This window comes from Nipponia nippon, unplaced genomic scaffold, assembly GCF_047370975.1.
Source record: "Nipponia nippon isolate SJK-2023a ecotype South Korea unplaced genomic scaffold, ASM4737097v1 scaffold_2, whole genome shotgun sequence".
In the NCBI taxonomy this organism is placed as follows: domain Eukaryota; kingdom Metazoa; phylum Chordata; class Aves; order Pelecaniformes; family Threskiornithidae; genus Nipponia; species Nipponia nippon.
This window is the reverse complement of record NW_028262336.1, coordinates 108,456,504-108,480,755: the sequence shown is the minus strand read 5'-3', so window position 1 is coordinate 108,480,755 and position 24,252 is coordinate 108,456,504. Positions and strand designations below refer to the sequence as shown.

General features: G+C 42.9%; 1 protein-coding gene across 1 annotated transcript in view; it reads right to left on the bottom strand.

Annotated features, from left to right (window-relative positions):
- The window catches only part of FLT1 (fms related receptor tyrosine kinase 1), a 112,971-nt gene that overhangs the window by 45,383 nt on the left and 43,336 nt on the right, over positions 1-24,252 (bottom strand). Inside the window, exons 11-12 of the mRNA XM_087757374.1 lie at positions 12,534-12,648; positions 3,509-3,617 (exon numbers count right to left, since the gene is read on the bottom strand). Of these exons, the coding sequence (XP_087613500.1) occupies positions 3,509-3,617; positions 12,534-12,648 (224 nt within the window). The remainder of the gene's footprint in view (positions 1-3,508; positions 3,618-12,533; positions 12,649-24,252) is intronic.

Here is a 24,252-nt window from a genome sequence, read left to right as displayed (position 1 = left end):
AATAGCTCCCAGGTTTCCTGATGGAAGATTTTGTTTATCTTTGCCAAGCACCATCAGGAATCTCAAAATAAAATGCGCTTAGTGACATTGGGAAACCAGGGAGATAAGGCAGAGCTGTTCCTGTTTCACCCTCTGTAATTGCAAACACACCCATGGGCCTGCTGTGTGCCAGCAAAACAGCCCAAAATGTAGGGAAAGGGGCAGGTGGGAGGGAGGAGGGCTACCACAGTTAAATTTGGCATAAAGGTGTTGTTACAGAGACTGTTTCTGTATCAGCGAGCAGGAGAGCTTTCAGAAATCACCTTTCCACATTGTTTTTATGTAAGGCTCACAGCTACTTTTGTGCCCTGAACCAAGATTTGCTTTTAGAAATAAGTCAGTCTGACACCACCTCAAAAATGTCCATTTGACAGAGGCCATAGGAAAGGAAAGCTATAGCAGAGCCCATGGATTGACTTCATGTCCTTCAGGCACAGGGTATAAAATTATACCACTCTCAAACCTCCCAGAAACACATACACAAGTTGCACTTCAAGCCCAGAAATAATGAGATTTGCAATAACTTAAGAAAGGGCTTGTTCTTACTGGGTCCTCTCTGCTATACCTTCTTGCACTTATTTCCTCAGATCTACCTTTCCCTGAAGAGGTGGAACATGCCACCGCCAAACTAGGGTTGCTGGGACAAGCTCTGCCTTCCCACCACCTTCCCAATGGTTTCTGCCTATAGAAAAGAGACCCCTCACACCACCACAGCTGATTCACTGGAGCACAGGTGTTTTCTAACCGCCAGGACAAGGCGTGAAGGAGATTGCCTCCAATGAAAAGGATTCTTCCTGTTCAGGACAGGCTTTGTCTCCATCTGCTCTTTGGAGTCCTTTCTGGCTTGTCCCTTTGACAGAGGGCAGCAGCTCCTCTTCGTACAAGGGATCACCTTCTCCTGCTTAGACACTTCTCTTACACTTACTTTTGTGCGGTTCAGGCTGGCTTCATATGGCGCCAGCAGACCCAACAACATAAGATAAACTAGCCCCAAGCTGTCACATGAGACTTGAAGTATTGGTTTTGGACTCATCAGAAGGAAATACTTTGCAGTGTCCTGTTCACATCCATCAGCATTCAGGGCTCTCATTTTTTTATTCCCTCAACATGTTTTTCAGCAAATGCTGGATGCATTTGTTTCATTGACATGAAACACAGGCTGTTACCCAGCCACAGCAGTTTAGTCTCAGCCTGATGGAGGAGAATTATGATTACACCGCACGAGTCCAACTGATGCGCTATATGAACCAGAAGAATGAGCCTAACTTGGTTTTTGTAAGGACAAAACAGCAGTATTGCTTAAACAAACTGCCTTCAATCAGTGCCACTGAGCGTCAGTGGATGATCAGGACTTTCCATGTCATACAATTGAAGTGCTCAGCTCCAGGAACTCAAAGGACAAATGCATTTCAACTTCACCACCCTATAGAGAAACTTTGCCACCAGTCTCAAGATATTAAGAATTTCCAAGCCATAATAAAGCAGCCACTTCTCTTTCTGAACACCAGCCAATACAAGAGTCAAAGGAAAGTCATAATATTTTCTCATGCAAGCTTTGGTATCAAGGAGAATGATTTCCTTCTATCTCTGGTCAAGATCTAAGAACGTGAGACCTAAGTAGGGAAACTAACTCCTTCATGTCACAGCACTAAAATATCTGAAACCGCCATCAAAACTTTGAAAGGGATATTTGGGTACAGCGAATGGGGCCCATCAAACTTCAGCTTCATTTGGTTTCAGGCTCTTCCATGTGACATTTTGAAGACTGAGGGGTAAGAGCTAGAGAAGGCCAAATTCAGCATCTTGCACATTAAAAGAGCAACAGCCTCAGTGAGTGCCTCTCAGTGACTGCTCAAAGTTACATATGAAGTCCCCACATAAAGATGAGAATACAGCTCCATTGGCACGTTAATTTATGGAGAACTATGCATTGTCGTTTAGCTTTTTGTCCAAACAGACACAATGTAAGGATAGGGACAAAAGTAAAACTGTGATCTGAGAGCAGGGACAGCAAGTCATTTTCAAGGTGGCAAACGTTCTTGTCACATCCTTTAATAGAACATGGAGACGTTCTTCTTGTTTCTGCATTTTAACAAACAACCTGCCTATGTGTCACGTATCTGTTTTTACTTCAATAACTATTTCTCATGCTTGTTACCAGTTTTCTGTATGTATAGATAATTGGCACTTTCTAAATGTGGAAGTGTATTGCTACAGCTACTCAGAATATTTAAAAAATATAAATTTTGTCCACAAAATCGGGAGGGGGGACATTTTTCAAAGAAGTTTTCTTTCTTTTTTTTAACCAAATCTAGTGAGTGTTTGTCTACTCTCTTTCGATATCTCTCAGTATAGTAACAGAATGAGTTTCACTAAAATCACTCATCAGAATGATAAGCGAGAGACTGACAACAGAAACATAAAAGAAACAGCAAAAATTAAGCGGGACACATTGAAATTATTTTTCCCTTTCAGCTTCAAGATTATGATTTTGGTATTAAAGTATCAGCGTATTTTAACTTTTTTGTCTTTTCTCATATTTCAGAATGAGTTGCATGTCTTTAATGACCTACAATGAAAGTTGTCATCAGCCTAAGTGCTCTGTGAACTTCCACTTTGTTAACAAAACCAAAATAACATCTTTCACAAGAAAACAAATCCTTTGTTATGGCATCTGCAGACAATATGCTGCTAAATGATGCAGTAGTTATTCTCAAAAACTTGTGTTTTTTTCAGTAATTCCTGAAATCAAATATTTAATCATTTGTTTCTGAACCTGCAAACACTTGCATATACCTAGTAATGGAAAAATAACTGGAAATATACTCATATGGGTAGCTAACACAATGAGTCTTCTCAGTGACATGGCCCAAATGACATCCAAGGTTGTCTTTCTCAGAAGACGGAACAAAACTCTGTAGTTTATACCCTGCCACTTTTCTACCTACAAGTTTCCATAGTCCCTAAGAGCTGTGAGAAGCTGCCCGGGTACCCCAGGCATCCCTCCTCTGGCACCATGCTGCCTGCAGATGCTGGCACTGCTCCGGGCACTACGTTGTGAGATCTCCTGGTTGGCAGCAGGATGAGGCTCTAGATACCGTCAGTGTCACACATGAAACTGGCTTACTGGTGTATGAAAATACAGTAAAATTTCATGTATGGAATGACTGCAGAGGCTAGGTGATTCAAAAGGGGGAATTGCAGGTTGCTATATTTGTGACCAAGTTGTGTCATGGTGGGATATTTGATGGAGGGGTGAGTCATTCACCAAATTTGGTGTCCTTCTTAGAAATCCAGACCAGCTGCTGTGAAAACCCTTCCAGGATCACCCAAAAGCATGGTATGAGTTTACAGGTGCACACATTACAACAATTCTCAAACTGTGGTATATGAAAAAGCCACAACAGCGTAACAGTTATAATCCTAGGACCAGGAAACACGTTTGGCTCTAGTGGGGACTAGATCTTACCTGTTACAATAAAGCTGACGTTTCTTTCGGCTTTCCCCACTTTATTGGATGCCACACAGCTGTAGATTCCAGAAGATTTGGCTTCAGCTACAACAAGAGTGCTAGCAGTCTGTGAAAGAAAGAAGAGGTTTAGCTCTCATTGGATCAGGGTCTCAGTTAAAGCTTCCCTTCTCTTTTTCCTAAGTCACTGTTGACAGTCCTATGATTCAGTCTCTCCATTCATTTAGTGATGGGCACCACTGGGGCTATTTAAAGGAGATGTCACCATATACAGTTTTGGAAAGCGTGGAAGAATAACAGAAAACAAGCTCCTTGGGAGACCCTTATATTATCAGAGCCATCATAACCAAAAATCTTTGAATGTGTCTTTCAGGTTGATGTATCTCTTGCTGCTGATGTAATGACAAGACACAAAACATGAAGTGTGACACAACATGGTTTACCCGAGGAGATGAGCAGCCTGCAGGGCAGCCAGACTGCAAAGGGCATAGGTGAGGAATGCCTCGGCCACTTGGATAATGCTGGGGAAAAAATAGCTCTATTTGGCACCAAATGCATTTGATTTCTCTTTCATTTTCTCAAGTGTCAGGTAAAAAAAGACAGGGGAAAAAGAGATGTTTAGTCATCCTCTTTTGGAATATTTCCTATTCTTGCACTTAATATTTCTATTATTAAATAATAATATTTTGGGTTTCTTTACATTGCATTCTATCACCATCTTAAGAGGTTCAGCACACTAAATATTTTTACAAAGTGATATGCCTTGCAAGATGAGATCTTGGAAGGCCAGGGACCAACAGCACCTGATCTGCCTTTAGAAAAACAAAAACCATTGTAATAAGACTTATACTTCCATGGTGATGCAAAGGCATAGTCTAATGACTTGGGCACTAAATGAAAGAAGAAAGTTATGCAGAAACAACTGAGGTGTCATTCTGATATGGAGCTGAGACATGGGGCATGCACATGGAGCTCAGCAGTGGGACGAGCTCTCAGATGCAACTTAGTAGCTTAATTTTCTATCTTTCTGTCTCTATTTTACTTATTCTGTAAAACATGTGTTGGCTGGAGTTACAGGCAGAGCTGGGACAGTGATGAAACGAAATTGTGTGGCTGTGGAATCCTGTTGTTTGGAATTATTTGGCTTTTTTAAAAACCTTCAAAATCATTTTGTGCAATTAATACATTCTTTTAAGTCTGCCTGATTGCTGGAGTCCAGAGACAAGCACAAGAGGTTCAGTTAGTAATAAATAAGGACCAGTTATCTACATTTCTACATAAACACTGGCTGAAGATTTGCACTGTTTCTATGTCTCCCACTCAGAGACTTCATGGCCATCCCCAAACTCTTTGTTGAACCCCTAAATAATATAGATCATCTGGTTTGCCAAAGCATTCTTTAGTAGAAAGAGTCTATTACTTTTCCTACTACTCGAGCAAACACAGTGGAGCCAAGTTGTTTGATTTGGGCTTATTTGTTTTAAAAAGGTGCCCTATGGCAAATTCAAGACTACAAGTGATGCAAACAGCACCTCTACCCTGTTAAGCTGTCTCAATGGTCAGCTACCTGTCTGTTAACAAACTGCATCTCATTTCTAGCTAGAATTTTTCTAACCTACCCTTTTGGGTCTTCTGTGAGATGAGAGAGGCTCAGTAATACCAGATAGATAATTACAGCCCTTAAAAAATCATCCTGTTTTGCTAAATTCAGTAGGCTGACCTCTACAAATTCCTAATTATAAAGTGTGGGTCCAGCCCTGTCTATATTTTGTCATTCTCTTTGAATTCCTTCCAGTTTTTAAACATAATTTTGTAAAGTGTGGACACAGGGCCCAGCGGCAGGATTCCTGCAGCCGCTTTATCAACACTAACTCAGAATAGAAGGAAGTCCCATAACATCTGCCAGAAGGCTAACGTGGGTGGTTAAAAACTGCTTCTGCCATCCCAGACTTTCCACCACAAAATTAGCCTTTTTTGCACTAGGTGGTATTACCTCATAGCAACTTTGCCCAGGTAGGAACACTGACCTAAAATGCACAGTGAAAGGGAACGAAGCTCTTAACTTTCTGACTCCAGGTCACCTATCTTTATCCTACTAGACCCAGAACTCTCAGCCTGCAAGATATACGTCAGTTATTCCTCCCGCAATTACTCCAATGCTTTGGAAATCTTTTTGTACTATTAAACTGTATTTTGTCCTGACATTACCAAGTATTAGTTCTTAATGAAAAATTGTGCACCCTATCTGAGTTTTACTGCTCGAGCCCACTATGATATGATTATTACTTTTATTACACTGAGGACTGTGCATACAGTTACAGGTAAGCAGTATGACTGCAGTTACTGACTGGAGCGGTTATAGATTATGCCTTTTCTTGCATATTAAATGATCCTAGAGAACATTCCTCAGCACTGAAATTCAGTAATCTAAACTGAGTGCTTTTCCCCAGCATTGTACCAATTTGCACTGTCCCAAATACTCCTCCACCATGGGCCAAGGATCACTTCCCAACAGGCAACTTCCACGCAACCAACATCTTTTGGAGGGTAAGGGAGATCAACTGTTATTAACACAGGCCTTGGTGCCAGAGAGCAGTCATTGGTATGTTTACTTGACTAAGGCAGAGAAAGCCATAGTGTCTAGGAAAAAGCAAGACTGACTTTGCAACAGAACAGAATATTTTAGAGACAACATGTCTGTGCATAAATCTTTTAGCTTATAAATTAGTCATAAGGATAAGATAACATCTCTTTAAATAGTTTGTGAGCCCTCCAGTGGTGCAGTCTGTGTTCTGCATTGTGCACGCCAGCCAAAACCAACGAGAGAAGCAGTGTGTACAAAACTAAGCCTGGCATGTTGTTGTTTATTGAGCAATTATGGTTGTTTGAGATCAGTCTGTGCTACATGGTTCCTCTATACAGCTATTGCTGTAAAAGGAGCAAGAGAAAAAGTTCTCACAGCCTTGTATCCTCTGGCTTTGCAACAGAGAGTTTCAGGCCCTGGATTTGCAACCATGTTATATACAGAAAGTCTGAATCCAGTTGCCGTGATCAGACAGAACAGGGCAAATCCTTCCTGGCATGCTCGGCATCTTGAGCATCAACTGTCCACAAACCCCATTTACCACCAAATCTTTGATCCTTCATTCCTCCTCTCTGCACCCATCATCTCAGCTGAAGCACTACGCTACAGGCACATCTCAAAGCCAAGGGCTAAGGAAGTAAATCCCATACTGGGGCTGCTTCTGCCAGCAAATAAGAGGCATAAAGCAGAAATCCTGAGAGGTGGAAGAGAAATTTACAGATTTGTTTGTGGTGGAAACTGATGAGGAAAAGACTGGGGGGAAAAGAGAGTGCAAAGCAACTGGCATCATTGTTGTGCTTGGAGTCAGGGTGGGCCGGTCTTTCCCCTGGACGGTCTGCTTGTATTTCTCTTGTCTCAAAGTAGCTTAGATAGAGGATTCCCACTGCTCCCGATGATGGCAGAGAAGCAAGAGGAGGTTTCAGAAAATAGTTGGTAACTTGACTCTTTCCTGACTCCTAGAAGGCCTCCGCAGACACAGGCATAAACATGCTCCATCCGGAGATTGCTGTGCTAACTTCTCTAAACAGCCCATACATTTAAAAAACAAAATACTGTCATTTCAGCATTGAGCAGGTTTGTGCAGTCTGCCAAATATTGTTGATTCCCTCTTAGTTATGCTTTTAAGAAAATGTATTTGTTAAAAAAAAGGGAAAGAAACAAAAATATGCTCTCCTCACCCCCTTGGATTTATCTTCAGTTAAAGGAATATTATTTAGGAAGACCCGTGTTGAAATATTGGCAGCACACCATTGGATTGTTCTGCCTATGCCAAAGACATATGATTTGCATGCCTCGTGTTTGCAAGGAGCATAAGTGCAAAACATCTGGACAACATGCTTCCAGGACCGCCACAGAAGAAACACCAAAATATCTTCAGTAGCAGGACATGAACACACGCAGGAGAGCACCCTCTTCCCCCTTGGGTCAGACAGGCAAGTCACTGCTGTTAGCAAGCAGAGCTGCAGTTTCTCTCTGCATCATGTGTTGTCCAGCTCGAACAGGCCATGAGACCCAATGCACTCAGCTGACTCGCGAGGAGATCGCGCTACAGCCAGCTGTACCACGGGCAACCCCTGCCCACCTTCCCAGGGCCATAGGCAGACTGAGGCAGCCCCCCTCATTTCACACCCCCCTCACACACCGAGGGAGGGGATCGATTTCAGGAGCTGGAGGGAGCAGCAGCTTGGCAGAGGCAGGTGCCAAGTTCTGCTGGTTTTCATGTCACCAAGGGCTCAGCTCAGCTGGCACCTCCCAGCAATCTGTTTAAAAGCGTTGACAGCGACTCTAGCAGCGCTCAGGAAGGCCCCAAGAGGAGTTACAATGTGCTGAAAGAGAGGTAAGCTATGCTGCCACTGCTATCTTTAGCCTGGCTTCCTAGGAAGATCGCACTGTCTGTCTGTCCATCTGTCTGCTGGCCTGCCCATCTGTCTGCCAGTATCCTCTCCTCCCCCACGCCCTCAGTAATTTTTGAACCCATTGCCCAATTTCAACCAAAATTGACAGACAACTCAAAGCTCATAAGATCTCATGCATTTCATGAAAACCAGCTGTGGGTAGAGGAAAAAGATCAAAATTAGTGTTGTTGTAGTGAGCTAAACAGCTTTCTCTTCTGCTTTGGGTTCCAGATGACCTATCAGCACAGATCTACTGGCCAGACAGCTGGCATGTGTAGGGACAGAGAACAGACACAACACATGCTTCCTCTTCTCATCAGTAATGAGGGGACATAGAAGAGAGCTAGATGTTCAGGGCTTGGCATAGAAGATGCAGGAGAGATGGGCTCGTCCTATTTTGCATGGGCACACCTTATCAGTCATGTCCAAGAAGGATTGTCTCTTCTCACTACCTAGCACTCCACCTTCATGTTGGACGGTGACAGTTTTTAATACTACCCACAGTCAGCACATGTCAGGTTGATCCATCATTGCCAGCCAAACCAGAGATGGACAAGGACGAGCCTAGGTTTGGTCTTGCAGAATCCTGTTACAAGGTCATTACTTTCCATTTTCCCTGAAGTCAAGTGGCTTTGTCACTCACAAGGGATGGGACCGCTAAAAACTTGTGTCAGTAAGGTATTTATGCAGTGGAAAATAAGGCTATACATATATATAAATACACATACACACACATATATATATATATATATACACATACACATATGAATGATAAACCACAACTTCATACATTACTGTTCTTTATATACAGTTCCTGGAGGCATGCACTGTGACACAGACCCAGCTCTCATGGTACCTGTTCTTGTCAGTGGGACCCCAAAATTTGCTAGCAGCAGAGGAATGGGGAAGTCAGGGACCATCTGTTCCATTTCAGGTTCTCAAGAATGTGGCTCTAGTAGGTTATTTCCCCAAAACAAGGGGTTTTTTTCCCACTCCCCCCAACTTTTCCCTATGCTCAGCTGTCCTGCTGTCTACTGTCTCTTTCCATTGGATTTATCATGCTTTCTTCTTGGCCAGCAGTTTCTACTCTCTCTCATCTGAACTCACCTTCTTAGCACTCTTCTATGCATTCTCCATGCCCAGGATCTTTGTCCACCTCCCCTGCAGCTCCCTGTCCCTTGTACCCCTGTACAAGGAGTATTGACTCCTTCTTTCAAAGCTGTTGATAAGCCAGTGTGTGCCTGCACACACAGGAGAGAACATATACCCAATATGTATGCACTGATACCGATGAATACACCAGCTCTTTGTACCTCATTATTGCAGGTCATTCACAGATTGACATTTTAACGAACACTGATCATGCTAAGAATAACAGTAATAAGCATTATCCCTGAGTTATTCATAGCAGTTAGCTTTAGCTGGGAACACTGAGAAGTGATGGGTTTTAGCAGCTGAATGACAGAAGAGTGTCTGTGACCTGTTTACATGATAAGCCTAAGAATAGCCCAACTTTGTAGGAAGTCACTGAAATGTCCAACATAATCAGAATGAAAACTTTGGGTGGGGGAATCAAATCACTTCAAGAGTTGTCTTATGATTAACTATTACAGCTTATGATACAAAGTTCTTCCATTATACCACTCGAGTTTCTCAATGTCCGTTTAGAGAGGCTTCAACGGAAATGTTACTAAAACACTGTTGTTGTCACGGTTTCTCTGTCACCAGAAGAATAATGTAGCACAGGCTTCCTGCATTACTTTAACCGTACAGACACAGGGTTTGAGGTTTTTCTAACTTTAAAAATATACTTGTGGCTACCTTGATAACCACAGACAAACAAACAACCAATCAACCTACCACAGCGAAAGGCCAAACTGGAGGGACTCAGATGTTGCACATACAGGAAACGGGTGGAACTGGCACAATGTCTCCAAGCAAGGTGAAAACAGCTACCTTGATTGCTAAAAGAAACCTTTTGACCATTCCTTGTTCATCTCTTCCCTTGATTACAATAATCTCATCCTGTGGTCACCCCCATTTCTCCTTTCATGCTAACCCAAATGTGCCACTTTTTGAGTTTCTTCTTCCATTTCCTACTGCTTTGTCTCCTAGGTCTTTGTTGTTTCCATTGAGCTTTGAGATTGTTTTTACCATGCATGCTATGCTTGCATGTGGAAGTGGGGTAGACACTGTTTAGATAGCAGGACTCCATTGATGTGGAAGTGCCTCAGAGAGCTGTTCATAACTGTTTGCAGTAGCAGAACTGCTCACAGTAGCAGTCCATCGGAGCCAGACACTTGTGATGACGTGCTGCATTCAGTGAGCTCAGTGCTATTAACAGCCTTACAATACCCCAGCAGATGAGGAAGGGTTTTGTCTGAACTGTGTCCCTTTGAGTTTGCTCTGGGAGACCAAGAATGACTCTTGGACTGCAAAGAGTGAAAAGCTATAGACTCCCACGGAAAAAAAAAAAAATCCTGGATGCTCTAGAGCAGCTGTGTGTGCACAAATCATGCAACTCACAGCTTGGCCAGGAACCCAGGCTTAGAGAGCATTATCTACTGACAATAGCAATCCAGCTGTGCTTGAAAAGCTACGGAAGAGCAGCAGAAATGAAGAAACCTTAGAAAAGCTGTGAAGAAGTGGAGCAAAGAGATTGTTTTACTAACCTCCCTTCCCCATAGGGACCAGGAGGAATAAACGAATGCAAGGTAGACCTTTCTTAGATGAACTAAACAGGATGAAGACAAGGAATACCAAGGAGAACCACTAAGTTTCACTGCAAAACTTTCCACATAACACATGCAGAAACCATTCCTTGGTTCATTTCTGGGCACATTTTTTAAAAAGGGCTGCTTGCCAAAGACTTCAAACAAAACCTGCAGTTCTGCTGCAAGGACCCATTATTAGCATCTTCCTCCAGGGAGGAATTTATTTGCTATTGACTAGAAGTTGCTTTGACATTTCAGCCACTCCTCTTCCGCTGTCTCCAAAGTGCATGGCACACAAGGAGAATGAGGTCTGGTCATTAGACAGCTCCTTCTGCACCCTGTGAGCAGGTAAAACTTCAACCGTAGCATGGCTAGATTCCTTCTGGAAAATAACCGGTTCTCATCATCCTTTGTTCATCATTCCCCCTTTAGAATAGACTGTGTGTTCCTGTGCCTGAAATGATTTCCCTTTCCTCCTTCAAATCCCTCCTTGTGTCTCATTTTTCATGTACTTTCCTATGATAGTCTCCCCTAGGAAGCTGTTTTCTCCCATCTTTGCCCTGATCTTTAAGCACGTAGAGGTGGCCAGCTAAATAGAGCAAACGCCTCACTGGGATCCAGCCCATTCCCATGCACTGGAACGGCGCCATGAACACCTGTGGTGCTTTCTAAATAATACAACAGCAGGAGAAAATGCGGTCCCAGGCCTGATTCTTGGCTGCATGCAAAGCCCTATTTATTCTGCGGTCTGTGAAAGGGCCCTAACATGAGAGTATTTACAGTTTATATCCATTTTCATATGCAGAAGACTGAAGGCAGCCATCAAGGAAAGGAGACCTCTATCCCCAGTCCCCTTAGAATTACAAAAAACATTTCAGTGCCCTTGGCAACGACATGCCTAGAATAAAGTAGGCTTTAAAAATTTTAATCTCTTCAGCCATTACTGCCACAAACCAAACTAGTTTGTGAAACCAGATGCTGTGACAGTGACATGGCGTTGTGCATCTTTGCATACAACCCAACCACATCAAATCAGTCTCACATCCAACCCAGGGAAGTGCAGTTAATCTAGGGCATCCTTTAGGAAAACATCTTGATTTGAAGGTTTTAACTGATGGAGAATCTTCCACACCCCTTGGCAAGTTAATCTCATTGGCATTCTCTCCCACATTAAACACCAACAGATGACAGGCCTACTTGTCCTTCAGAAGTACCTGCATCTCCCCATAGTTCATAAAGGGATGCTTGGCTTGGGCTAGACAGAACATTTAGACAGTTAATGCAGCTGGCATGAATCCCACCATACTGTCTCTGACTGAGATCTCGCTTAAACTTTGCTTCTGTAATCTGGATTCATTTGGCCCTTTAAATTTTTTATTGCAACAAAAAACCTGGTCATCTAATAATCTAGGACCACATCTGTGAATAAACTCTCTAATGAGAGTAAATTGTTTAATTCTTATAGGAAAAAAACAACAGGAAATTGTGCAATGTCACAAAATGAAGCAAAGATGGCCTGGAACCCTGCCCCTGTGATCCTGAGGTGCCCCAAGATACTACAGACCAGCTCTAAGAAAGCAGATACAGTGAATCCCACTGATACACTCTCCTGGCCTGTCACTTACCTTAATATGACTGCATGCAGAAATAAGTACATCTCTACATCTCTGCAGATAAATACCAAGTATGGAAGTTATTTGCATGTATGCAGCTCTTCAAATCTGAACAATATAAAAATACTGGCTTCTTCACTGTTGCCTTGATAGCATTTTACAGTGCCTTTTCAACACATGCTGTCACACAGAAAGGTTATCTGCTCCTAGGAATCATACCTTATTTTTGCCCTCTATTACAGCTGTTCGCTCAGTGATGCTCTGGATCCTGTTTCCTATGTTGCTGCCAGCTTTCACGATGAAAGATCCTTCGGTATGAAAGCAAAAGCCATGCCTGAAGACAATAAAAATTGAAGTTTTATTGATTTGGTGATAGACTGAAACATTCAACACATAAGACAGAACAATTATTGTAGAAACAGTGATCAGTCAGGGAAACTACAGGTGCTGTGATGACCAGGCAAGTGTAGTTACTTTTCATAAAATCTTGAGGTTTGGAGCCTGATGACTGGATCCACTTCCACAGCCCCTCCTTGAATATGAGCTCTCTGGAGTCAGTGTTAACATTTAACCCACTGTGGACTGGGAGGTCAGAATTTACAATCTGAGCCTAATTATAGGGCTGTGCAAGACCAACATCCCATTTCCAATGCTCCTGTTTTCAGCCATTGTCATGGTTCAGGCTTGGCTTCAAGCATGAGTTCATATTATTTTCAGCATTAAATTCAAGACAAGTTATATTTGTTTCAAGATCCATTCGATAAAATATTGGATGCCATTTCACTATGTACAGGTTCTTTTTGTTATCATGAAAAATGATGCGAGTTCTCATTTCTGAATGTTTTCTTCAGCTCAGTTTACAAAATGACAAAATATCAATACTGGGATTCAATGATTACAAGACACACAGTAAAAATAACCATAATCCTGTAAATTTGCAAAACAAAGTTAAACAAAACTATACCTAATTGCCAAAGGGATTTAAACGCTCATTTAATCTGAAAAAAATCAAAGTCGTGGAAATCGCAGGGAAAAAATGTTTTTGCCTTACGCAACAAATTGGCTTCTAATCAGAACATTCAGGTGTGGTCATGGTAGAGCTAGTTTGTTTCCCAAAGCCTAATTTGGTACACATGGAAATAAACACATTGGAATGCTTCTTAAATGCTGTCTGCCTCTATTCTTCTTTGAGGATATCTAGTTTTGCTTTTCATCCAAAATTTACTTGTTGCTTGTTCAATTCCAGCTTCAACAGTAGAGCTTAACCCTTCAGCAGGGTCAAGCTCTTTCAGATATGATATGTACCTTTGATCTTCCATGGATTTGAAAGATAACGACTGTAGTATCTGTAATCAAATAGTTCTGACACGTATATCAGTTGTTTGGAGAAATGACCTTTAAAGCCCAGTGACTGGATAATGGCATGTGATGCAATCCTGACCAAAGAATGAGGTTCATTTCCCTTCAGCTAACTGTGCAGTTTGCTTAAATGTTGTGTTGTTTATAATATCAATCGTACAGTAACTTTACATGCTTGTTTTTAATTGTGTAGCTTTGCATCAAACTGGCCAGTGCCTTAGTAGATATTACAGCTTAAAGAAATTATGATATGTAAACTAACTTGGGCTGTAATCATTAGCACAAATACATGATTGTCTGCCCAAATTTCTTAACGTGCATTGCGAGGTTCAGTGAGCTGAAAAAGCCAAAAAACAGGAGCAGGCCATGGTCATTCATGCATGGAGAGAGGACAAGGAGCAATAGCTTGGCAAGAAAGCCCTATCTACACAAACATTTCTTCCAGCCTCTGGTTTAAAAGCCAACTTCTAATAGTGATTGTTGTGAGGCCAGGATGGATGAAAGACAGCTGCATGAAGACAGTTGATGTATTCATATGGGAAAAAATGGTTAAAAATTGTTCAGAAAGGTAGACGCCATTTACTTTGCGTATTTAATACTTTAAGAAGTCTGGTTCTGTAACAAGACTAGAACACAGAAGACATAATAATGTTGGTAAGCTGATAACATTTCCATGCCATAACAGATGTCAGAACTTATTTCATGATGCCAGTACTGGAGGCACACAAACAGGCAGTATCAAAGGCACATCCTCATGACTGGATATTTGGGCAATCTCTGTATAGGAAGATGGAGACCCCAAAATCTCATTTCATCCATACTAAAGATAATTTTAAAAATTTTCATCCTTTCAAACAGGTGCAAAACCAGTTCTTTCCTTACAGAATTAATTTGTGTGTGCTTGTTACAATGCTGAAAATTTTTACATTTTACTATAAAAGATCTTACAGAGACATATTTTGGTAAAGGACAGAAAGAAGGTACAATGAATGTATGTTCAGAAACTGCTTGTGCAGCTCTGAAAGGCATTTCCAAGCTCCTTTCTTGCAGCTCTGGAGCCTCCAGGCTTCGTTATTATTATACCCTTCCTCATAATTCCTTGAAAAAGACTGTTTGTATTTAGGTTGCAATGTCTAAGGGATGAGGACAGTGTTATGTCTTTGTTGATGCTTAGCACAATGGGGTGCTGATTACTCATTGATACCATAATACAAACCACCATCATAATTACAATAACATCACAAAAACAAGAAAAACACATGTAAAACACTAGATGAAATATTAGCCCTGGAGGCACATATGTGAAGTCTACTTGACTTCACATACCATACTATCTCCAAACTGCCAATTACAATGTTAATGCAATTATAGTAGAAAATCGAATACACTTAATAGCTGTTGTCCATGGTTTAATAAAAAAGGAGTCACAATCAAGCTGAGAATACATTATCCACCAGCCCACCGTACACAGTGGGAGATGCGAGTACTTCGTACGCGCCACTTCAGCTCCACGGTCTGCTGGGTAAGCAAACGTTTACAAATCAGTTGCAACGCGGCTGCCAGGCAGAGTCTAGGACAAGACTCAGACTTATCCCTTTGGATGCGGAACCAGATGCTTTCTCTCCTCAGCTGCCAAATGCTCTCACTTTAACCTCAACTACACTGACACAGCTTAGGGACAGAGAACACGAGCCACCTTCAGTCTCCTGAGCTGGTTACTCAGGTTAGTACTCCATCGTCCTTCCTCTTGCTGCTGCCAGGGGTGCCACGCAAAGCCACTGCTTAAGCCAGCAGCATTGGGTAGAGATGGGGAAGGGACAAGTGGGAGGAATTAAGAGTCCTGCCTCCTAACCTGACTTCAGCTACTAACAGAAGGCATTTTGTAACAGAAAGAGAAAAGGCTCCACTGAACTTAGATGTAGTCATCAAATCAAATGTTTGTGTTAAGTACAGATGCTTGGAAAGAATGAGAGAAAAATGAAAATATAAAAATTTACTCTGGCTGGGACCAAAATGCACAATCAGCTTCCCATTATTTCAATTGATGCTTCATTGTGTGTGTCCTCAGATAACATCAACTACATACTTTTATGCTTTGCAAAGAAATTACAAGTTACTTCAAACTATCCGCTCAGTAAAATAGCAAGGTTATCCTATTCGTAGCAAGAACTGCCTGCGTTTGCAGGGAAATCCTACTGAATTTTAGATATCTGAATCTTACTCCAGATATCTCCGGAGCGCATGAATTCCTGAAATGTTTTGTTGTGGGATGAGCCTCATTGCTTTGCATCTTCAGGAAAGCTTAGAGCAGGGTTACCGCCAGGCTAATGAAAAAGCACACAGTGTGCACAGGGGTTGATAAACAAGCTGATATCTGCCAGCACATTTCTAAGCACTTCTTACACCTGTTTCCCCACAGATCCTTTCACATTCCAACTTTGTGGGTTCAACTATGCATGTGTAGAGATCCTATACAATAAATGCTAAGGGGGTGTGTGTACAACTGTATGTTTATAAACATTATGCAATCTCACAGCAAGGTAATCAGACTCTGCTGTCTCAGTTGCACACTGGGAGAAGCAGAGCAATCAGGTTTCTCATCCTCTAAGTAGTTTTTTCCATGTGCCTGCGTGCGTGCTCGCATGCGCGTTGCCTGTGTGCAGGCACACACACACACACGCGCGCACAGGCACGCTTCGTCCTTTGTGCCGAGAGCCTGAGAAATAGGCTATTCCTTTGTAAAAACAGAAGCTGTTAATTCTCCTGCGGGTTTCCAGAGAAGCCCAGCATGGGGGAAAGGAGGGGTGAGAGCAGCTCTGCTGGCCGGGGGAAGCCGGCAGCACGCGCTGCCTGCCCGGCTGCCTGCAGCGCGGGGCGAGCTCTGCCGGCAGACCTGCTCCCCGCCCTTAGCTTTGGGAATTTGCACTTCTTTGGTAGGGCTGGAGGGAGGTTTATGCAACCAGAAGTAAGTTCAGCTTCATAAAAGGTCTGTGATGTGCAGAGCTGGCACCGGCGGGGGCCCTAGAGAAGTGGCCTGGGGGAGGGGAGCCAGCCTGCTTCTCAAGAATACATCAAGCCCTTGAGGAAGCAGAGTGTGCCATGTTTGAAGATGCAAAGATAATCACAGTGCTGGGAACCGTCTTGTGTAGCGGAGGAAGCCAAACAACAAGAGGAAAGCAGCATATGCTCCTGATTTCGCACAGGAAGCTAGCAGCACCTCCTGCCAAAGTGAGATAAGAAAACTCCCATGGCCTATTCTGGACAAGGCCATGGTTATCAACCTTAGCTTCACACTGTCCTCACTCTGCTCCGCAGCCCGCTCCCTTTCCTAATGAGTTTCAGAGCCCTCACCTCTATTAGCATACAGCATGCCAAGCACAATAGCATGGTATATTTATAACTATCAACAGGGAAAAGTTTCCAGGGTAAGAGTGTACTTCATGTCATCTTGATGTATTTCACCGAAATCAAACTACAAACCAGCTCCAAGCTAAAGTCCTGCCTATGAAACTACTGGTCTCAGAAGAAAAGTGGTTTTATTGTCACCCTAGTGATTTATAGTAGAGCATAGGAGCTGAGGTAAAGGATTTGTCTACTTATTCACAGGACAGATTTGACTCTCTGTATGATAGACAGTCCTAAATGAAAGCCCTAGACCCAGCTTGTGTTCAGACACATCGTCTTCCCCATCCCAGAGACAGTTCTGCAATTTGCAGTTCAAGTAGTACAGTGACAAATACCAGCGGAAGAGCCTTGATCCCCATATTGGTTGGAAAAATACTCATCTTCCGTCTTCTCAGCTCCTCCCTCCATCCTCCTGTGTGATGCCAGAGGCCATTGCAATCTTCCCCTCCTGTAACATCCCATTCCATTCTCTAAGCATTCCTCTTGGCAAAGCCACTGGCAGCCTCAATCACACTCTTGTTCACTGAGGTAGTATTTGGCAATTGCACCAGTACTAGGAGCAAGAGGAAGCCATCCTGTCACCTGATGGTGACCACTTTTGAGAGTGATTAACGGCAGGCACAATATTTTTCTCAGCATCTATCCTTTTTGAGGGCAGCAAGCATTCCTAGCAGCATCGGGGCAATGCTATTACAAATTCAAGTTGGGCTGACTCACGTCTTTCAAGAGGCGGTGGTGACAATGCTACCTTTAAGACAGGAACTCTGGAAATTCCTGGAATTGTAAAGAATATATAGGAACTGCTTTCCACTTGGAAGTTATCAAAAAAACCTGAATGACATGGGCCTCGCCTGGTCCGCGCCTTCGCATCCAGCGCCGTGCAATTGGTAGTGCGAGGGTGGCGTAGCCATGTGTCCTGGGGAACATTGAGTCGATATGAGGCAGGAAACAGAGAGGGGAAAATAGTAGCAGGGAGCATGTACACGTTGTGAAACGTGCTTAATGGCGGTGGAGGGGGAGAACATGTGCTGGCCCCCTGCCAGCATGCTCCGCTAGCTTTGGCTGTAACACTATAATGTGCTTGTCCATTAAGGAGCTATGGTCCAAGCATTCCCGCTCTAGGTCAAAAATAATCAGTTAGAGGTCAAAATGCTGACCCCAGCTCATTCAATGGCAAAGCTGCAGCCAGCTGGGAGTTCATCCCAAGCACCTTCCCCGATAGACACACTCACACAGAGTATGTGGGTTAGTGGGGCTAGGAGGAAATCTTCTACAAATAGTAGGAGTTGGACACAGTTTACATCATATATTGTAGTTTGTTTACTTATATTTATTTAGGAGCTTATCAAGGAATGCCAAACAAGAAGTCCTGGTGAGAGTCATGCAGGTTCCTCCTCTGCATGTCCCATTCTTCAGCCCTTCGCCTCTCTGCTTTCACTGTCACTGGTCCCTACTGCTGCCCACTGCAGTGTCAACGCTTGCCCATCAAGAACAGATGGAACATCACCAGCCCATCTCACTTCAGAGTTGCTCACGACTCCAGAGAACAGGAACATTGCCACTCCTCACCCTCTGTCTCGAGCATGGGAGTGGACTTCTGACCAAGTACACTGGACACTATTAGCTGTGCTGAAGTTATTCACTGCTGAGCTGCAGGGTGGCTGGAGGGTTTCTCAGTGGCCTCAGTGCATTAGGCTGAGTTGGGGCCCTGGTGCACTGCTCAGTTGCCAGAGCGAGGACTGAGTTTTTTTCTGTTTTGTATGGTGCTCTGTGTCCCCATTGAGGGGGATACTTAGAGGGAAAGTGCATTCTCTAGGGTAGATCCCCAGTGTCCTGAATGCCTCATCCTTCTGGTGAGCATCTTTGAAAACAGTAGGGTATATGGCATTCATGGTCTTGTTGCACATCACCATGGCTCTATGGAAAGAGAAAGTGTTTGACAGCTGCACGCTGCCTTTCCTGCTATTACTTACATGCAACCAGATAAATGGACAGTGCTTCCCTTTCACAGTCGTCCTTTCCAAACATTATGGCTTGCTCTGAACTACTCCAGTATGCTATGACAGAAAGCTGATTGATCTGAACTATCTCAAAAGAAGCAGTAAGATCAGCAGCAGTCTTACCTATGCCACCTTTCAACCCTTAATCAGCCCATGCTCACATTTCCATAGGAAAAAAAAAATCACTTCTACATCTGCACACCTGAGCACCATGCAGCACCAGCTATTCACAACAAAAAATGCAAATGCCTGAGGCTGAGGGTCACTGAAAAACACATTTTGCTTCCAACTTCTTTGCCAGTACTTAAGACCCCTGGCCATCAGGCAACATCATAACAGCGTTTGAAAGTAATTTTTCAGTTTTTTGCACATCCTGAGTTGACCTGAAATTTTCTCACCTTGAGTTGGCTATCAGATAAATATATTCTGCTTTCTTGACCCTCTGTTTCCTGCTTCACACTGCTTAACATTCTTCATGGACACAGAATACCATCACATTTCAGCCAATCCTTCCTTCCTTCCTTCTTGTCCGCCTCTTTTCCCTCCTTTGCTAGGCTGTAATCACTCTCATCTCCCATGTGGTCACTGTGACTCAGCTTCCACTTTCTCTCTCTGAGAGTGCCAACCATGTCCTCCCACAGAGGAGCTGAATGTTGGCTGGAACTACAGACTTATAATTCAAAGCACGAGGTTTCCACAAGCACCTAGAACTTCTTGCTGGGAAAAAGTGTTTTATTTTAATAGTCTGTGTTGTACTGAAAGGAAGAGATGTTTTCTGATTTGGTTGAGCAGTCAGAAACCTAAAGAGAAAGACCATGAAACCTCTACATGCAATGTCCACTCCTACTCTCTGTTTCTTTTATTTCCAAATAAGTTCCCTATATATAAAGTCCAAGATATGGTTCAGACCCTTCTGGCGTAAGTTATTTTCCATGCACAAGTCACTCCTAACAGCTCACTTGACTTCAAGACATAACCTCACAATGTAGCCTGCCAAGATCCAGGTACCCCCAACACATTCCTTCTCATAATGCCGAGATTCCCTTCCTTTTCTTTGCTGTCTTGACTGAATCCTCTTGGCTCTAGTAAAGAGTAATTCTTCACTAATCTATTTATACAGTCCTTAATACCCCCTGTCTTGCTGACAAGCTGGAAGCACAACTAACACCCTTTCCATTTTCCAGTGATCAGTGGAGGAGATGAAAGGCTATTGCTATGCTGAGGTTGTGTTTTTCAAGATGGTTTGTTTGTTTTCAGCTTCACTCCAAGTAGGCGTCTGAGAGCAACTCTGGACTGACTGGAGTGAGGGACTGGAAGTGCAGGCAGAAAACAAGGAAGGGATGAGAAAGAATGGAGGGAAACATTTTTAAGGAGAGAGGGGAGTTGATTAGAGGGAAAACAGGAAGAGAAAATACTGACAGACATGGATATAAGACCAAGGATCCATCTACCCCATATCCTGTCTCAACAATGACCATAAGCAGATGGTTGGGGATGAGTAAGAGCAGGACTAACTTCAGATACTTCCTCCTAATACTCCCCCAGTCACTAATTATTATCAGCTCAAGAGCTTCCCACGACAGAGGCCGTTTCTACACTTCAGTGGATTTCTCTTCCAAGATTTTGTAAAAACTTTTCAAACCCCCAAATTCCCCTGGCAAGGAGTTTCACAGATCTGTTACACACTGCATGAAGAGCCATCTCCTTTTTCTGTTCTGAATTCCACTCCTCCTGGCTTCATTTAACGGCCCCTACTTCTTGAACCAGAAAAAGCATACACAACTGATCCTCAGACATCTGTCCTTCACAAATCTGTAGATCTCTGTTGTGTAGCCCCCAAGTCACCTCTTTTTTGGTCTGCAGAGCCTTGACCTCCCTCCTCACTCATCCCTCACACATTCCTCTCATTCCCTGAAATTCCTTTGATCCTTTTTGTTGCCCCTCCTGGTGTGCCTCCCAGTTTGGCTGCATCCTTTGAGATGAAAGGATCAGAAATGCTCATAGTATAAAAGATGTTGGTGATTTATGGATTTATGTGGAATTATCATGGTGTTCTCTATTTTGTTCTTTATTTCTTGGTAATTCCTAACACTCGATTTGCTTTTTGAGCTCATGATCGTGATTGCTTCCACAAACCTGTGTATCACAACGCTCAGATCTCTCTTTGTGGTAGTAATGATCAGCCAACAACCTTTTTACATGTACAGCCTTTTTACACTTACATTTTACATGTGAAAGTCAGATTGCTTTTTCCTATGCACATCATGCACATTTATCTTCAGTGAATTTCACCTGCCACTTTATCACTCAAATACCCAGATTCATATAGTTCTGCATTTCTTCGCAATCAGCCCTCATCCTTATGAATCTGAATAACTTAGTATCATCAGCAAACTCTGTCACCTCCTTACCACCTTTTCCAGGTTATTTCTGAACATGTTGACAAGTACAGACCCCAGCACCAGCTCCTGAAAAACTTCACTGGTCACCTCCCTACGCTTCAAGAACTGGCTGTTCCCTCTTAACCTCTGTTTTCTATTTTTTAACTGAAAATTTTTTTATGCGAAAGATCTTACCTCATACACTGTATCTGTTCAAAGCCTTTTGCAAAGGCTTTTTGAAAGGCATACACGTAAAAGGAAAAAGGATGCTAACTAGAGTTTGTATATTTTTGTAAAAGGTGTACTCGATCCAGTAATAGTACTCCATTCATAATCACTCCCAAGCACACACAGAGTTTGACCTGGTGCCTTCCTTTGGCCAAGAGCCCCTGCTAGCGCAGGAGCAGGTTTCTGGCTATGGGCTGGGACGTCCCACTGGCTCGGACACTGCCAGCGTGCGAGGACTCACTCACGACGTGCGGTCCCCACGTACAGCCTGTCACACACTTTAGTTTCTATGGGCTGGGCCACAGTGAGTAAAAGATCAAGCAATAACATCCAGCCGCCTGCATAACCCTTATGTGTTCTTCCTTAAGATTGGGTGTCAGACTGTCCCTAGTAAAGCCAAGAGGCCATCCTGTGAAGGCAACAAGAGGAAAAAAGAAACTGGGAAAAAAACAAGGAACAGCAAGTGAAAAACAGATAGGAGAGCGAGGGTTAAAAGTACGATACTAAGCAGAGCACTCCTGACCAACTGGGTGTTATTGTAGTCCTTATGTTTTAGGTTTGATCAATGATTAATTAAAAAAATTACTTGGGCAACATAATACATTTTGGTTTAAAACATTTTGGAAATAGACTTGGAAAGCTTTGATTTAAAGTGATTTGAAAACCAGCAATACAGAAATTTGAAATCTTAAGCTTCTGGTCAGCTAAGACCCATAGTGAAACCATTTACAGCTGGCAGAACAAATTCATCAGTGCATTCACTGTGTTACCCTGAGGACAGACTGGGGCAAACTGTACCCAGTGTATAGTATGTATTTGTCAAGCTTATTTATCCCAGTGTATATGCCAGGTCTGATTCATATGGCATTTTGAAAGTAAAATATTAAAACATATAAAAAAATTTCCAAAATACTGACTGAGGACAAGGATACAGTCCTACTAGCTGTTTCCAGAGGATTGACTTTTGGCTCACAGGGGAAGTGCAAAATGAGATGCTTCAACACATTGCTTATTCAGGCTGAAGCAGATCAGATGCTATTTCATTTCTCTGTTTCTTTTGGCTTCAAATTCTCTGCAAGTCCATGCTGCCACAATGTACACTCGTGTCTGTTCCTCTGCATTTTTTAAAAGATATGTGAAGAACACAGGGTCTGATTTTTATCTACACTAATCTATTTCCCCAACCATAGCAAAATAAGGGAATAGCTAGCATATTTTTTCATGTACCCGTTTTAAGTACCTTTACATTACTAGACCACTGTAAGAGTATTTTCTTGTTATAGAGAGTGGAAGGCACAAAGGCCACCAGCCAGATCCTCAGCCAGTGTGAATTTAGAGCTGAGGATCTGGCCACATGTCAAATTAAACAAAGGCATTTTTGAACTACCTGTTTATTAATGGCATCTGACCTACTTTCACCAGCTCTAAGGACTCAGACTTCCCCTTCCTGAAAATAGAAGGTGGCATGGGGAACAAAAACAGTCACTGTGGACAAACTAATGGGCATCAATGTTTGCAGACATCCAACAATTAAATTTGGGTGGTTCAGTACATTTCTAATTAAGTACAATTAACATTTGTTCTTTACTTGTTCATTTTACATACCTCGCTGATGTTCCAAATCTGGTTTCCCCTGATAATCTATCCGAGCACATCCTAATGATTCTGCCTTTCAATCCCTTATTAATACACTGACATAAACAATGCAGAAATGCAATTAGACTTCTGTGCACACATGGCCTGCCTCCTCTTTCACTGAAGCTGGTGGAAGTCTGGCCATGCACTTTCATTACGGTAGTTTCAGGCTTCCTACATCTCTGCAGAAGTTTCAAGGAAAACCTCTAGCTTTTGCCTTGCTGAGATCCACAACACACTCCTCTTCCTCCCTGTGCAGTGCTGGAGAGCTATTTCTGTAGAAAATCATTCACGTGACCATACCTTCACACTGCGGACAAGCCTTGAAGGGAGATAACATTCCCTTCTCATCACTCTGTGCTAAACCAGTAGTGATTCCACTGAGGAGCATGGACCCACATCAGAGCGTTACAAACATCATGGTTTCCTGAGGTTGCCTTTTTGGCAGCAGTACCAGCTTAGGCATTGCTGCACAGCCCCTGGTCCCTGCTGCCTGTTTCTGTCCTCAGCTTCAGGCATTCAGCCCCTTCTTTCCCAATCCCACCATTTAGGTGGTTTTACAACCAAGAATAGTTCATATTCTGACACTATAGTCAAGGGGGCAGAGAACCAGGTACCAGTTTTTCCAATGACTCTGTTTTTGTAGGCATCTCCACAATACTCTCATGTTTCTCTCTCCCTCATGCACACACACAGAGAGAAAAAAAACAAAAGCCAAACAAACACAGACTGATGCGGCGGCGGGGTTGTAAAATAATAATCTGATATTCAGTTTGAGGCTAAACAAAACTGATAGCTCAAGGAGAGAGGGAGGCAGCAAGGTGGTGGGAGAGCTGGAACACGCAAGGTAAAATTTCAGCATTGCATCTGTTTGCAGTTTCTGAAGGGCCAATCGGTCAAACCTCGGGCAGAGCACAATAAAGATCTCTC